The sequence below is a fragment of the Manacus vitellinus genome, unplaced genomic scaffold, assembly GCF_001715985.3.
Source record: "Manacus vitellinus isolate BGI_N305 unplaced genomic scaffold, ASM171598v3 scaffold_12_pilon, whole genome shotgun sequence".
NCBI lineage: Eukaryota > Metazoa > Chordata > Aves > Passeriformes > Pipridae > Manacus > Manacus vitellinus.
This window is the reverse complement of record NW_021938949.1, coordinates 6,637,691-6,651,628: the sequence shown is the minus strand read 5'-3', so window position 1 is coordinate 6,651,628 and position 13,938 is coordinate 6,637,691. Positions and strand designations below refer to the sequence as shown.

The 13,938-nt window shown below is 52.6% G+C and overlaps 2 protein-coding genes across 4 annotated transcripts in view; one reads left to right on the top strand and one right to left on the bottom strand.

The window, feature by feature from the left end:
* The first annotated feature begins 7 nt into the window (after positions 1–7).
* AP5Z1 (adaptor related protein complex 5 subunit zeta 1) lies at positions 8–9,504 on the top strand. 3 transcript variants are annotated; one of them, XM_029957906.1, is made up of 16 exons: positions 8–140; positions 524–710; positions 1,708–1,852; positions 2,782–2,894; positions 3,591–3,759; positions 4,454–4,594; positions 4,973–5,010; positions 5,090–5,252; positions 5,521–5,699; positions 6,191–6,333; positions 7,052–7,201; positions 7,417–7,528; positions 7,933–8,030; positions 8,280–8,412; positions 8,583–8,797; positions 9,097–9,504. In XM_029957906.1, exons 2-16 carry the CDS (start codon positions 621–623, stop codon positions 9,365–9,367), a joined length of 2,160 nt encoding a protein of 719 aa, XP_029813766.1. In that variant the 5' UTR covers positions 8–140; positions 524–620; the 3' UTR covers positions 9,368–9,504. The 3 variants fall into 3 exon arrangements, with proteins under 3 accessions (XP_029813766.1, XP_029813765.1, XP_029813763.1); XM_029957903.1 differs by lacking the exon at positions 8–140 and having other exon boundaries at positions 474–710; XM_029957905.1 differs by lacking the exons at positions 8–140; positions 5,521–5,699 and having other exon boundaries at positions 473–710; positions 6,261–6,333.
* A 385-nt stretch (positions 9,505–9,889) lies between these two features.
* Positions 9,890–13,938, bottom strand: part of RADIL (Rap associating with DIL domain) — a 21,995-nt gene continuing 17,946 nt past the window's right edge. The window contains 3 exon segments of the mRNA XM_029957830.1: positions 9,890–12,263; positions 12,861–13,000; positions 13,804–13,929. Coding sequence (XP_029813690.1) covers positions 12,158–12,263; positions 12,861–13,000; positions 13,804–13,929 — 372 coding nt within the window. The 3' untranslated portion in view covers positions 9,890–12,157.

Here is a 13,938-nt window from a genome sequence, read left to right as displayed (position 1 = left end):
AGGGAGATCCATGAGGAGGAGCTGCGGAGGTTCGCCGGCCGCGTGTCCGCCCTCCTGCAGGGCCCCGACCCGGGCGCCGAGGCCGCGGAAGGGCTGCGGAGGCTGCACCTCACCGTGGCCGCCACCAAGTACCCCCGCAGGTGAGTGAGCGCTCTGTGGCTCTCTTGCTGCTCAGGGAAGCAAAGCGTTGCTTTCTTAACCACAGCAAATAAAAGGAAGGTGGTGGGTTAGTGCTTTAAAAAAAAACCGCCCTGTTTTTTGGAAACCCTGAGTTCGATATAAACATTAAGCCCCTCTTTGCCTCCCCCCAAGCTAAGCACAAGGTGTCTGCCTGCTTTTGCAGTGGGAGTAACAAGTGTTGGTGTCACTGAGCTCTCCATCAAGAGGAAAAGCATTCAGAAGTGGAGATGATAAGATGACATCAGTCACTGTCGAGAGGGATCATCCCCAAGGCAAAAATACGCAGGAAATAAACATCCAAATCTTTTTGCTTGCCCGTGATGCTTTGCTGTGGCTCTTGCAGGCTGGATGGCAAGTTTGTGGAGCTGTTACAGGCAGTGCTGTGCTCGCCCAAAAGCCCTGAGCAGGTTCAGGTGTTATGTGCTGCCATCCTGAGAGAGATGTCACCTTGCAATGATCTGATCCTCCGCTGTGATGAGATTCAGGATACAAAGCTCTTGAGCCTGGTATCCTCCGTCCTTCTGGCTCAGGTAAATGACCTGTCAAGTCACAAATCTTCCCTTGTCAATATGGATTTGCTTTTTCATTGTTCCCTGTTCCCGAGCTCCTCCCTGAGCTCAAGGAGGGTGAAAATCATTTGAAAGTATATAGGAAAAAGCAGAAGCATTACAATGTTCATTTAAGGAACCTCATTATTCTACTTTGCATAGGGGAAAATGGCAGCTTTTTTTTTGTGTTTGGCATTTGATAACAAAAACTGCTTAAAATTGTAACGTTTAAAAACTGATGCCCTGGAAGCAAAAAGGAACCCTTTAGTGCTGGCTACTGGAATAGATTTCAAACCAGGGCTGCTTGAACCTGGAGAGCAAAAGATTTTAGAGTGAATTTACTACTCCTTTTTATGATACTGGCTTTCATGTCCAAATAGAAAAAAATATACACGGAATCTATAAAACATGTAGGGCTGTAAATGTGAATGACACTGCAAAGATCCAGATTTTCCAAAGAGAAGAAAACATGAGGACTTTCCTGTTTTCAGAGCTGCCTGGGGATTAAGCTGGAAGCTTCTTTTTTTTTCCTACTCCTATTATTATTATTGTGCCTGTTAAAGATAAAATATTTTTCTGAAACTTCTCATTCTGAGTTTCACTGTGTGTTTAGAAATGTCTCCTGTGTTTCTGACACTCATTTGAGTCTTACTTAGCTAGAGGAAATGAAACAGAAACCACAAAAGTATTGCTGATGTGCTGCCTTCCAAAGCTCCTCTTGCCCATATCCAGCCTTGAGACTGTCCTGCAGCTCCACAGTGTAAAAATATACTCAGTAACACACATAAGCAGCCCCATCATTTGGGATCTGTGAATTCAAATTGCAGAAAATCTCTGTAAAATGTGCTAAAATAGCCTGTGCTGTGAGTCCTTTTTGTGTTTGACTTTTGTACTGATGCCTGATGGAAGAGATTGCATGGTGTTGGGTTCTAGCACTGGTAGATTGTCTGCCCAGCTTTACCTCTGCTTTATTTTTAAGGGAAATAAGAAGGGTGAAGTGGCTGCTGTGGGGCAGCGGGTTGTAAAAGTCCTTGAAGGAAGATTGCCCGAGGGTCAGAGTGCTCTGCTCCTCCTTCCTGTCCTGGCAAATGTCATCAATCTCTCACCAGAATCTCTAACTAAAGGTAAATATTTAGGAAGGGCTGAGATTGCCACCTGGCTGTGATCTGTGTAGTGATCAGAAGGCTTTGGTTAGAAACTGCTGTCAAAAGTGACATCTGGGCCACAAGGAAAGTGAACTTACTGGGTGAGATACATTCAAACACACAAAAATGGGGCTGGGCCTTCCAGTCAAATCCTGGATATGGATTTGTATCACAGTAACTGTGCTCTAGCTGAGGTCTCCACATGCAATAGGAGTATGAAACTGTAGCTATCCTGAAGGGCATCAACCAAAGTGAGAGGGAGAAGCAGAGAGGTGCCTGTGCATCTGTCCATGCAGAGAGGAGCAGAAACAAGTAGAGATGCTCTTCATAAGAGAGGCAGGACTGTATTGGTAGTGGTGAGGGATGTACCCTGGTGAGTAAACCTAGGAGAGCACTCCAGGCTTAAAATCACAGGGATTTGTGTTGTGAGCAAGAGCTGGTTTCTGGGAGTTTCCTGTGAGGTTTGCAGAAGTCGTGCAGTGTGCAGGAGAAGCTTTGGGGAGGATGTTGGGCAGGGATGTATGGGCTGGCAGAGCAGGCAGGATTACCTCTGAGTCCTCAGAGAGGGATTTATGCCTTTGACTGCAGAGCTGTAGCCAGACACTGCCTGAAGAGAGTGACAGGATTTTTGTACCTTCCTTCTAATAGTAGCTGTAGGTGGAGACAAAGGAACAAGTACCTCTTGATTGATGTGGTAGCAGAAGTCCTTGGTTCCAGCACTCACTCCCTGACTCGGAGGTAGGATGAGGAGTACAGGGCATCCAACCCTGGCATGCCAGTTCCTTTACAGAATGCTGGATCAGAAAGACAGTGATCTAGGCTGGAGAAAAATAGGGTTAACAGGGGTATGGTGCAGAGGCTGCTTCTCTGCCCAGTCTGGCAGTGACCCTGTGACTTTCCTTGCACAGAGCAGACCGATGCTGTCAGTAGGAAGCTGGCTGACTGGCTGAGGTATGCGAGTACTCAGCAAGGAATTGTTCAGCCCTCAGGAGGTTTCTTCTCCAGTCCCAGAACCAAACAGGTGAGTGCTGAGTTGCCGTGGTCACCTCACAGGGGCGTTTGTTAGTCAGGTTCCCAGAATCACCTTCCTTTGGAAAATGGTGGTCTGGAAGTGCTGCTGTTCTTAAGCATCTTTTGTGGAGTAAGTGGTCAAGACACAGGAAAGGAAACTAGGGGGATTTATAGCTCCAGGATTTAAAAGTTCTCCTGTAGAGCCAGAGCTTTAATCATAGAATCATAGAATCAACACTGTTGGAAAAGACCTCTGGGATCATCAAGTCCAACCCTTGATCCAACACTGCTGTGGTTACCAGACCATGGCACTAAGTGCCACATCCAGTCTCATCTTAGAAACCTCCAGGGATGGTGAATCCACCACCTCCCTGGACAGCCCATTCCAATGTCTGATTACTTACTCTGTAAAAAATTTCTTCCTAATATCCAACCTAAATCCTTGAACTAGTTTTAAGGGAAGAGTCTTAGTGCCCATGTACCTCAGAGTAAAAGGTAATTGCAAATGAGGCCAGTGTCAGAGAAAGTTTGGAGTGTTTCAGCTGGGCAGAAGGACTCAGGACAGTTGGCTTTTCTCTGTCTGATATCTGCCCTCTTGCAGGACCCTAAATGAGGGCTACTTGTCTCCATGGGCTCAGTCGAGTTTTCCCTGCCTTCCCACTCAGCCTTTCCCTCAGGGTCTGACCTGCTGCATCTTTTCTCTCAGCCTGCTCCCGTCACAGAGGTGGATGGTGCCATTGCCACAGACTTCTTCACAGTGCTCTCAGTGGGCCAGCACTACACACAGGACCAGTGGCTCAACGTGCAGGCCTTCTCCATGCTGAGAAACTGGCTGCTGTTCTATGGGGGCCAGGAGGGGAAGGCCCCTAATCCAGGTATGGACTGAAGGTCTGAAGGCCAGGGTGAGTTGCAGCCCCAAAGAGGGGTGTGTGCTCTGAGATGTCATACGAGGTGGCTGTACCAGCAACCAACAACCTCCTCTGTTTCAAAGTGAGAGTAGGTTAGATTAGATATTAGGAAGAAATTCTTCCCTGTGAGGGTGGGGAGGCCCTGGCACAGGTTGCCCAGAGAAGCTGTGGCTGCCCCGTCCCTGGAAGTGTCCAAGGACAGGTAGGATGGGGCTTGGAGGAACCTGGTCTACTGGAAGGTGTCCCTGACAAGGGGTTGGAACTAGATGATGATCTTTAAGGTCCATTCCAACCCAAACCATTCTGTGATTCTCAGTAGCAGGAATATGGGCAAGAGTTCAGAGATCTTGGACTAGGAGCAGGGAAGCTTTTGGGAGGAGTATCACAAAGCCTGCTGACTGATCCTTAGTGAGTCTTACTCGAGGAGTTACTCATTCAGTGAGTCCCCTGCTTTCAGACAAACCCCCATGGGTCCCTAAGAAAGAAGGGCTGGGTGGTGGGAGGCAGCATCTCCTTAGTGTTCTTGTAACATTCCCTTCTCCCCTGCCCTCCTGTTTTTCGCACCGCACTGGGGACATTCAGCTCCTTTGCTGTTGCTGGGCCACTGTGTGGGTTACATCACCCATGGCATGAGCTGACACATGTATTCTTTATTCTGTAGATGACAAACCAGGAATGGACAGGTCTGTTACATCCATGGTCTCAACTACATCCACTTCTAGTCGCCTGCTTCCCCCGAAGGAGCATCTGCGGGAGAAAGCCTTCGAGTACTGCCAGCGGCTGATTGAGCAGAGCACCCGGCGTGAGTCTTGCCATGAACCCTCCCTGGAGCTCCCCTGGCAGTGTTCTTGAAAACATTTCTGGCTCACTGCATGTTTGGGCTGGAATCTCACTCCCTGGAGTCCACAGTCAGGCTCCAGGGGTGGGACCTGCTGCAGCTGCTGGTGCAAGTCATTGACCAGCCCTGAGCTGGGGTGTTGGGAGGGATTTGGAGGCAAAGGCCATGTTCTGCCTCCTCCCCTTGATTTGCAGGGGAGGCTGTGAAACTTGTTTGTCATTAGCCTGGAATCAGGATCAGGATGTGTTCCTGCCTGTCCTGAAATTGGAGTCAGTGCTCAAACTGCCAGTCCAATGTTCCTGTTTGGGCTCAAAGTGTAACTTGGACTCCTTTCTCTGGCAGGACCCCTGAAGAAAGATGATGGAGACCTGCAGAAAGCTGTAAGCACACAGAGGTGGGGCTGAAACTCTGGGAGTTGTGGCTTCCCCCACTCCAGTCTGACTCTTTGCTCTCCTGCAGTGTCTCATTGAGGCAGTGACAATCATGGACATCATCTGCAAGCAGGACTCCTCCTACGTGTACCGTGCTGTCTCCTTCCTGAAAATCCTGCATGGCAGGATTTGTGGGGATGCCACTTATGCCAGGGCACTACTGCCCATTGCCCAGTTCTTCCTGAACCACAGTAAGTCATCAGCTCCCACTCCCTCATCCACAATCTAGTCTTGCATACTCCAGCACAGCCTTTTGTCCTGATAGTTTGCTGGCTCCCAGAGTTGGTAATTCCACCTTGGCTGTACTCTGGGATGGATGATCCCACTCCAGGAGACCCAGGAGCTGAGGGGTCCCATGCTCTTTAGAAAAACATAACCCAGATCTAGCTTAGCCCCTGGAGCCAGTGTTGGCAGGGCTGCTGGGTGGGCTGTGCTCAGCAGTGTGCTGTGTCCTCCCAGGCAAACTGGCAGCTGTGGATTCAGATGCAATCTACAAACACTTGTTCACTGATATCCCTGCCCAGCTCTTCCACAACCCATCACTGGCCTTCGAATTTGTCCAGTTCTGCAAAGACAACAGCCAGCTCTTCACGGACACCTCCAGCATATTCAGGCAGAGCTTCCCAAATCTCTTCAAGGTACAGCTTGCTGGAGCAGCAGAGGGGAGAGCCTGCTTCACATTCCTTTCTGTGCCCCAGAACTTCCTGTTTGCACCCCAGAGCCCTCCAAGTGCCTCCATGGCAGTGCCAGGGAGAGCACAGGCAAGAAGGACTGTTACAGAGTTTTAAAGAGGGAAGAGGGTTCTGGGTGTGTTTAGCACTGCCAGGAGGGGAGAGTCTGTGTTAACAGGACTGCCAGTGGGTTGGGAAGCACAGTGAACACAGAACACAGCACTTTGTTCCTGGAAAAGTTTAGTAAGTTGCAGCTTACCAGCCACTGAAGCAACTGCCAGAGGCCTGTGCTGAGCTTCCAGCAGCCTCCTGGGTTTTGACCAAACCCTCAGATTTCTCTGGTTTTGCTTTTCAGAAGTGGTTTTCCATTCCCCATCCCTTCTGTCACAGCATGGAATTGTCTGGGTGTGTGGTGGGGTAGCTGGGATAGTGCAGCAGTTTTTGCTTGTTCCTTGCAGTTCCTGGCATGGAACAGCCCACCTCTTATCTCAGAGTTTGTGGACCTTCTCCCATTTCTGCTGGATGCAGGCACAGCCATTGAGATCTTCCATTTGCTGCTTGACCTGCCCTGTCTGACAGCAGCTCTGGACATCCAGCTCAGGTAATGCACCTTCCCTTCCTCTCACTTGCTCATCAGTGTCTTGACATCAACCACAGCCCAGTACACTCTTCTCTGAGCCCCAGCTTTCCTCTGGCTGCTGCTGTCACAGATCTACAGTCAGGTTAACACAAAGCTGGACTGTCTCTGGGGCTCAGGGAGCTGTTGTTATTCCCCTCTCCCTGTCCAGCTCCAAATGGTTGCCACATGCTGGGTCTGCCATGAGCCAGCACCTCAGCACAGAGGTGGGGGCTACCTGATCTTCCCTCCCTGCTCTTACCCCCCTTTTCTGGCTTTGTTCCCCTGAAGGCATACAGAGGTTTCTTCCTGAGGTCATTAGGAACTGTGAGTCTCCAGGAAGGTGAAACAGGACTGGAACTGGCTGTACCTCTGCTCTTCCTTGTCCTCCCAACATCAACAGCTCTGTCTGGAGTGCTTAGAAAAGAGAGACATCCAAGAGGCAGATGTTGGTGGGCTTGGGTGACTGAGGGTGCAGAGTGCTGTTTTTCCCTTTCCCAGGAGTGATACAGAAGCAAGTCTGGAACTGTTGCCTGAGCATGGGGAGGGTCTGAGCTCATAATTTTCTGTCATACTGATTGTCTTCTGGAGGACCTGGACTAACCAACTTGCTGTCACTGGTTTAGTGTTCAGTGTTCATGATTCCAGCTGTGTCCTGGACTGTTCTCATAATGCATCATGTTCTCTATGTGTTTCCTGCCAGGGCAGCTGCTCTTCCTACCTCTGAGAAGGCCACAAATGACCCAGCTGTGAAACCAGCCACCTGCCTGGAAGCCTTTCGTCATCCCCTCTACAAGAGCACATTCCAGCACCTTCTCCGCACCAGATCTGCTCCTGAGGACACCCCAGAGAGGTGGGAGCCTGCCACCAGGGTGTGGTTCAGCCATTCAGCTCTGGGAGGCAGCACTGGGATTACTGGGAAAGGCACAGTCACTCTGGGGCTGGGGCGAGGTGCATTTCCCTGTGTCAGCTTTGCCAGCACTCAGAGGCCATGTGGGGGATAGGGAAGGGCAGCCAGGAGAGTAGCTGGGAACAAGCCTTCAGCAGTAACTCTCCTCTTTCCCACAGTCTGATTCCACTTCGGCAGCTACTGGGATCCCTGGCTGGCAACCCAAGGGTGGTGCAGTGTGCAGAGACTGTCCCTGTCCTATTGGAGCTCTTTTTCAGGGTGGTGGCAGAGGTATGTCCTTTTGGGGGAGGTTGGCTCCCACTTGTGCCACAGGGGTCTCTTGTTGTGTGAAAAACAGTTGAAGAAGCAAAATAGTTAAGACGCTGCAGCTTCAAGAGAGGGGTGCACCAGGGGAGGGTGGGTTTAATACTGGTATGAGCCAGCACTGAGCTGGCCTCTTCATGCAGAGAAGCAGAAAAGCTCCATGATGCAGTGTCAGGTTCACTCTGTGCTCTCAGCCAGCTGTAAAGGAGAGGGGTGAGAGCAGAGTGCCTGATAGCTGCTTTCTGCACTGCTACCCCCCTGCAAGATCAGGCAGTTTCTCTGCCAGCTGTCTGATGTGGCTGGTTAGTTTGGGGTTTGGCTGCTGAAAGCCACTTGTTTCAGCCCTTGCTGAAACAAGGGCTGTTTTTCAGTCTGCAGATGGGTCTCTAATAAACCAGCTGGTGGTGCTGCTGCTGCAGAGGAGCGACCAGCTCTACGAGATCCCAACGTTCAAAGATGACGTGTACAGGTGAGAGGGGACAGGAGGCCCAGCCAAGCTCCCAGCCCTTCCACTGGCTGCAGCCTGGCATCCCAGAGCAGCCCAGGAGCCTTTTCAGCTGTGGCCCAGTCCCTGCTGTGACACACCTTTGGAGGGTGAAAAATAGGAACACCCTGAGGGTACAGCACTGTGCCAGTGGCTGGGTGCTGCCAGCCCCTCCTCGGATGGGTGATGACCACCTTGCCCATGGTCTGAGCTCTGCCCTTCTCTCTGCTCCAGGGTGCTGAGCTCACAGCTGCCCATGCTCTGCAAGCTACACCCTGCGCTCGTTGTGGAACTGTCCACAGAGATTCTGGAGTTCTCAGGAGCAGTCAGCAACATCCAGAGCAAGGAGCCCATCTTCACCCACGTGGTGAGTGGGGCCTGTGCGTCTGCCACAGGCTGCTCCAACTGTGGTGCAATCTGGCGGTCACCTTCCCTTTCCTCTCCTAGAGCATTAGCGAACCTGATTTTCTATTCCCTAAAAAATTACTTGATTCCCTCTCCTTGTGCTTGCCCTGAGCACATCTGCCTTTGCCCCAGGTCTGGGCTGTCGGGGAGTACCTGTCAGTGTCCTACGACAAGCGCTGCACTGTGGAGCAGATCACACGGTTCTTTGAGACCCTGGAGGCCGTGCTGTTTGAGATCACCCAGCTCCGGCCACTGGCCAGCACCCCCAGCTGTGCCCCCCGTGCCATCAGTGTCCTCATGGCCACCTTGACCAAGCTGGCAGCCCGCAGCCAGGACTTGATCCCCAGGTGAGGACGGATGGTGGGGATTGGCAAAGGGTTGAAACGTGCAGATCTCATGAGTCCAAACATGGGTTTGCTAATGATAAATGACCGAATTTGTCGACTGATGGAACCTGATACTGAAACAGGACAGAGGAGATAAACTGTGGAGGGGCACAGTTCGGGGAAGTGGGATTCATCTGCTGACTAATGCTCTGTACCTGATGTTCAATTGCACTAGTCTGTGGGCGTTCACAGGCTTAAGTAGTGACCTGGCTGGGTGTAAAGGTCCTGCCTGCTGATGTCTGCATCCTCCTCTCCTGCAGAGTGTCCATGTTCCTGTCCAAGATGAGGACATTTGTACAGAGCCCTGCTGTCACCTCTGTTTACTGCGAGGAGGACCTTGAGGAGATCCTTATTCGGGCAACTGAGCTCATGAACCTGCTGAAGATGCCCAGCGTGGCTCAGTTTGTGTTCAACCCCCCCATGGATGTGCCCAGCACACGGCTTCAGAAAGAGGTGAATGACTCCCTCCCTTTGGCCCTGAGGATGGTCACCCATCTCCTGGAGCCAGCTCCTGGCTGCACACCAGTGTGAGGGCAGGAGGTTTGTGGAGTAACTCACTGGACACTGCTGATACTCAAGGCTGATCTTAACTGGAAATGAGGAACAAATAATTGCAAATGAAACAGAAAACAGGAATAAGTAGAGCTGAGGCTGCTCTTCTGCTCTGAGGTTCTTTGTATTTCTGTGTCCCAGCGCCTGTTGCTTTTTTATCTCCCAAGCTTGTCTTATCCCTCCCTGGCCTGTATGCATTGAAAATATCAGTGGGTTTGTGTGAATGTGGCAGGAGAGTGAATGAATGCCTTAACACCCTGCCAGCACACCATGCCCCTTTGGAGATGTACATCTTCCCTCCCTTCCTCTGCCTTGTTTCCCTCCCCTTTGTTCTCACCACACCTGGCTCTGCACTTTTATTGCCTCTTCTTGCAGCAGATCAGCCGAGCCTGTGTGAGGTGGAGGAAGCAGAACTGACTGTTAATCTGCTGTGAGCCCTCACCACTCTTCTGTCTTACCATCAGAGTGAACACGCTGAGATCCAAGAGACAGCTGCCAGAGCAGAGCTTAGAGAGATTTATTGATCCAGTTTATTGTTGACACAGAGCATTTCTTAACATACACCAGCCCTATGTCAGACAGGCGCCATGCTGTGTTCTGTATCTGCACCAGAGGTTTATACACGTTTGAGCTGTACAGTATTAACAAACAGGGAAGTAAATCCATCCCAAGGCTCCTCCCGGGAGGAGCCAGCCCTCATGCACACTAGTAAATAGCAGGGTTTATTTACAGTCTGTTTCAATACCTGACTGCACTGTGAGCAACATACAGCTCTGGGGCTGTTTTCCAGCTCCAGGAGTGCTCAGTTGGGAGCAGAGGGTTGAGCTGGTACTGCTGGAACTTGCCAGGATGCAGCCCCAGCACTGTAGTGCAAACCAAGCCTCCCCCAAGCCCTGGCTTCCAGGCAGAGGGGAGTAAGGAGTGCATGCAATTTTTCCAAGGGCCCTAGGCGGCCCATTTCAAGTTCTGTGGGGGATGACAGGCCAACATACCTACTTGATTCAAAGTGGAGTGAATCACCAGGAGCCCCGTGGGGCCCTGAGCCTTTGCTCGCCTGCCTGGTACAGCTGAGTCAGCAGCAGGAGGGATGCACTGCCCCCAGTCCCTGCTGGGGCAGCACCCCACCCAGGGGGTGTGAGTGTGGCCTAGCAGAGAAGCAAGGCACTAATGTCTTGGTGAAGGTGCTTGGTCCATCTTGCCTAGGAAAGACAGGCCAGGCTGTGTTGAAATCCAGTAGTGGAGTGTTTCCCTTGCATGGATTGTTTTGACATCTCTCTCCTCCTGCAACGTGCGAGGCTTAAGCACAGGAACCAAAACTACAGCAGTGAGGTGTCATTAAGGCCAACCCTTTTTTAGCATCACAATCCTCGAGTGGCATTGTTGTGAGATGCCATGTGAGTATCTGATTTGCTGCCAGAGCCTAGGCCATGCAGGGTGTGATGGAGGGCTTTGCTGCAGGCTGTTATTAATAGGGTTCGGCTAAACTAGGTTTCAGTATCCATCTATATGTGGAAATCAGGTCGGGTTTATCCCGTTAATGTTGCTAAAAGCAGAGGGAGGGCTTGGCAGGCAGGAGGCCGGGTGTGCCAGGGCCTGGACAGCCGCACGGTGGAGCTGGTTCCTCGGCTCTGCTGACACCGTGGCCGGCAGCAGGTAGCAGAGCAGTTCCTGGGACACTCCAGACTGTCCTTCCAGAGGGAGCCTCTGCTGCCCGTCCTCGCCCATTGGCACGTCAGCAGCACACACTGGTGAGATGCTCCAAGCTGGGCAGGAAACGGGGTGGCCTTGCAATGGCCTGGCAAAGCTGGAGGGAGAGGACCAGGTGCAGTGCCAAGCTGTCATTTGTCTGCCTGGGCTGGTGTCAGCCACACCTGGGGTCTGGCCCTGTGTGCTGCCAGGTTCTCTTGAGTTCCTGGTGGCACAAACCCTCTGTGAGGAGAAACTCTGCTGTGGATGCCCCATGCTGCTGGATCAGTCCTAGGGGCCTTCTGCCAAGATTGTGGTGCTGGAGCCGGGCAGTAAATCTGCTGCAGAACAAGGGCAAGGGAGTCCTTTTCTTCAGGGGGCTCTCCCTGGGACTCACAGGAACTGCTGGTGGTATCAGCCCTTTGCTGTAGCTGCTTCCCATCCCAAAGCAGGGCTGGTAGCCCAGCAGCAGAAAGGCACCTGAGTATGGCACCAGGGAACTTAACTCCTGGCAATTCATCCTGCCTGGAATCCTGCTCCTGGGTGCTTGTGCTGCCTTCACCACCCCCAGAGCTAGGCACACTTTTCCAGCCTGATGTGCCAGCACCTCAGGTGGCCACTGCCACAGTGGAGCCCAGGCCTGCCCCACACATTCATCTTTAAAATCCAAAGGTGTTTCAAGTCTTCTGCCTGCCAGCATGAAATAGCACACAGGGCTCCAGCCTAGAGGAACAGAGGAGCCTGCCTACAGTCCCCAGGGGGGAGCATCCTCTTCCTGCCCCCTGCCAGAGGGGACAAAGGACCAGGAAAGCTTCTGAGAAGGACAACACCAGGTATAAGGTGAGGCTGGGCAATGGATCAGGAATGATGCTTCCAGCCAGTGCCGTGGGAGAAGCATGCACCATCCTTGCATGTCCTTTCATCTGCTGCAGCACAGGGACAAAGTGTCCAAAAGCAAATCAAGGGCAGTTGTGGAGTCCTGGTCCTCCCTTTTGCTCTCCCTCACTCCAGGCTCCCCCAGGGTGAGCCTTAACCAGAGCTGCACCCGCAGGCTGCTGCAGAAGGATCCTGATACCACAAGGACTAGGAGACAGAGGAGCTGGAACTGATTTTTTTGGCTATTTCCACATCCGACTTGGCAACCAGAAACCGCAGCTTCTTCCCTCCGGAGCGGATGAGCTCCACAGCACTGCAGAGAGCAGCAACAGGGAGAGAGGTGAATTCTGGTTCCCACAGGCTGGCAACCCCCCAGGACATTCACAGAACACCCCCCCTTTGCCAAGCACCTGCCCCCTCTGCCCTGTGCCTGCTCAGGGTTACGAGCAGTCTGTTGCTCTTCTGTCTGTAGCTTTCTGGAAGGCCTGACCTCCGTGTTAGTGCTGCCATGACAACGGCAAACAAACCCAAAGCTGCGCTGCCCCGTGGCCACCTGGGCTCTGCCTCTGAGCTGCCCCATCCCACCACCTTCAAGCGGAAGCCTGGGGTGGGATGGGGCTGGAGCAGTTCTGCACTGCTGAGACCCACCTCTGGAGCTCTCATTTTTCTCCCAAGTATACTCCCCAGTTGTTGCCCCATGCCCTCTTCCAAACCCCTCAAACAGCTGCCTTCCCCTCTTCCCGGTGTCCTGCACAGGCCACTTCTCTCTCTGCAGCTTGCTCGTACTGCAGCATCCTCTGGTTTGTGGGCCAGGACCGCAGCACCAGGGGCTCTTTGAGCAAAACAGCTGGAAACCTGGACCTGAGCAATGCTGATTCCATCCCAGACCCTTTGGCAAGGTGTGACTCACCTCTGATAGTCTGCCCCGATGAGGCTGGTGCCGTTGACAGCCAGGATGCGGTCCCCAAGGGAGAGGCGGCCGTCGGCGGCCGCGGGGCTGTCCTCGATCAGGGTGCGGATGTAGATCCCCGGGGAGCACAGGGGGGTGTGCTGTTGGCAGGGAGAGGCAGTGAGCAACAAAGGGACACGAAAGGTTTGTGGTCCCAAAGGGCTGAGCTCCCCAGGTAAGGCGACTCTCCCCCAGGGCTCACAGCCAAGTGGGTGCCTGATGCCAGGTAGGACCCTGGAAACTCTGGGAATGTGATGGGTGGGTGCTGGGGATGGTGCTAACAGGAAGGAAATACGATCCTTCAGTTTTATATCAATTTATACACAGAAAGGAGAGGTGAGGGCAATCTGTTCTTGTTCAATTTAATTAAGAGTAAAGCATCGTTAACCTGTGGCCAGGTTGGGATGGGAGCCCGGTGCTCACAGCTGTCCCAGGGCTCGGTGATGCTCTGTTTCCTACTGACTAACAGCACTGCCCTGAAAGGCCATTTAGAAAGATGACCCACCCCACTAAGGCAGATTCCAACGCTGCCTTATGCAACGGCAGAGCTGTTCTGGCACCCCTGAGCCTCCCTGCTCCCCTCCACTTCCCTTGCCACCGCTGAAGGGTGGAGGAAAGACCTCAGCTGAGTCATTTTCCTTCCACAAAAGAGCTGAGCCTGTTTGCTCTCCAGCTGCAGGACAGCTGCTATGGACTTTGCATGCACAGCTCAGAGACGTAGGAGTAGAGAGATCCTCTGAGAGATCCCTCAGTGCTTCGTTTTCCCCAGGAGAAGCAGCCTAATCCCCGTGGGAAGCCATTAGTTTCTTTACTGGCTTTTCTGGGAGTATAAACCACATTCCACGTGTCCCACTCCAGCTGTGCGAGGGGCATCAGCCCTGTCCCGCAGTTGCCAAGGACTCACCACGCCGTCGATCAGCCCCATGCCCAGCCCGCTGGGTCCCCTCTCCAGCTCCACCACGAAGACGTAGCAGAAGTCGTCGGTGGCAGAGCTGCGGCTGGAAGACTCCGGCGTGGGGTAGTCGTAGGGGGTCGGCGA

What these genes read in the sequence shown, in the direction of transcription:
- AP5Z1 (XM_029957903.1), top strand. Translation starts at nt 501, where the DNA reads ATGCTTTGCTGTGGCTCTTGCAGGCTGGATGGCAAGTTTGTGGAGCTG. An exon ending in CCAGTTCTTCCTGAACCACA is followed by an intron (nt 5,253 to 5,520) that starts GTAAGTCATCAG and finishes GTGTCCTCCCAG; the next exon opens with GCAAACTGGCAGCTGTGGAT. An exon ending in AGCCAGGACTTGATCCCCAG is followed by an intron (nt 8,798 to 9,096) that starts GTGAGGACGGAT and finishes CCTCTCCTGCAG; the next exon opens with AGTGTCCATGTTCCTGTCCA.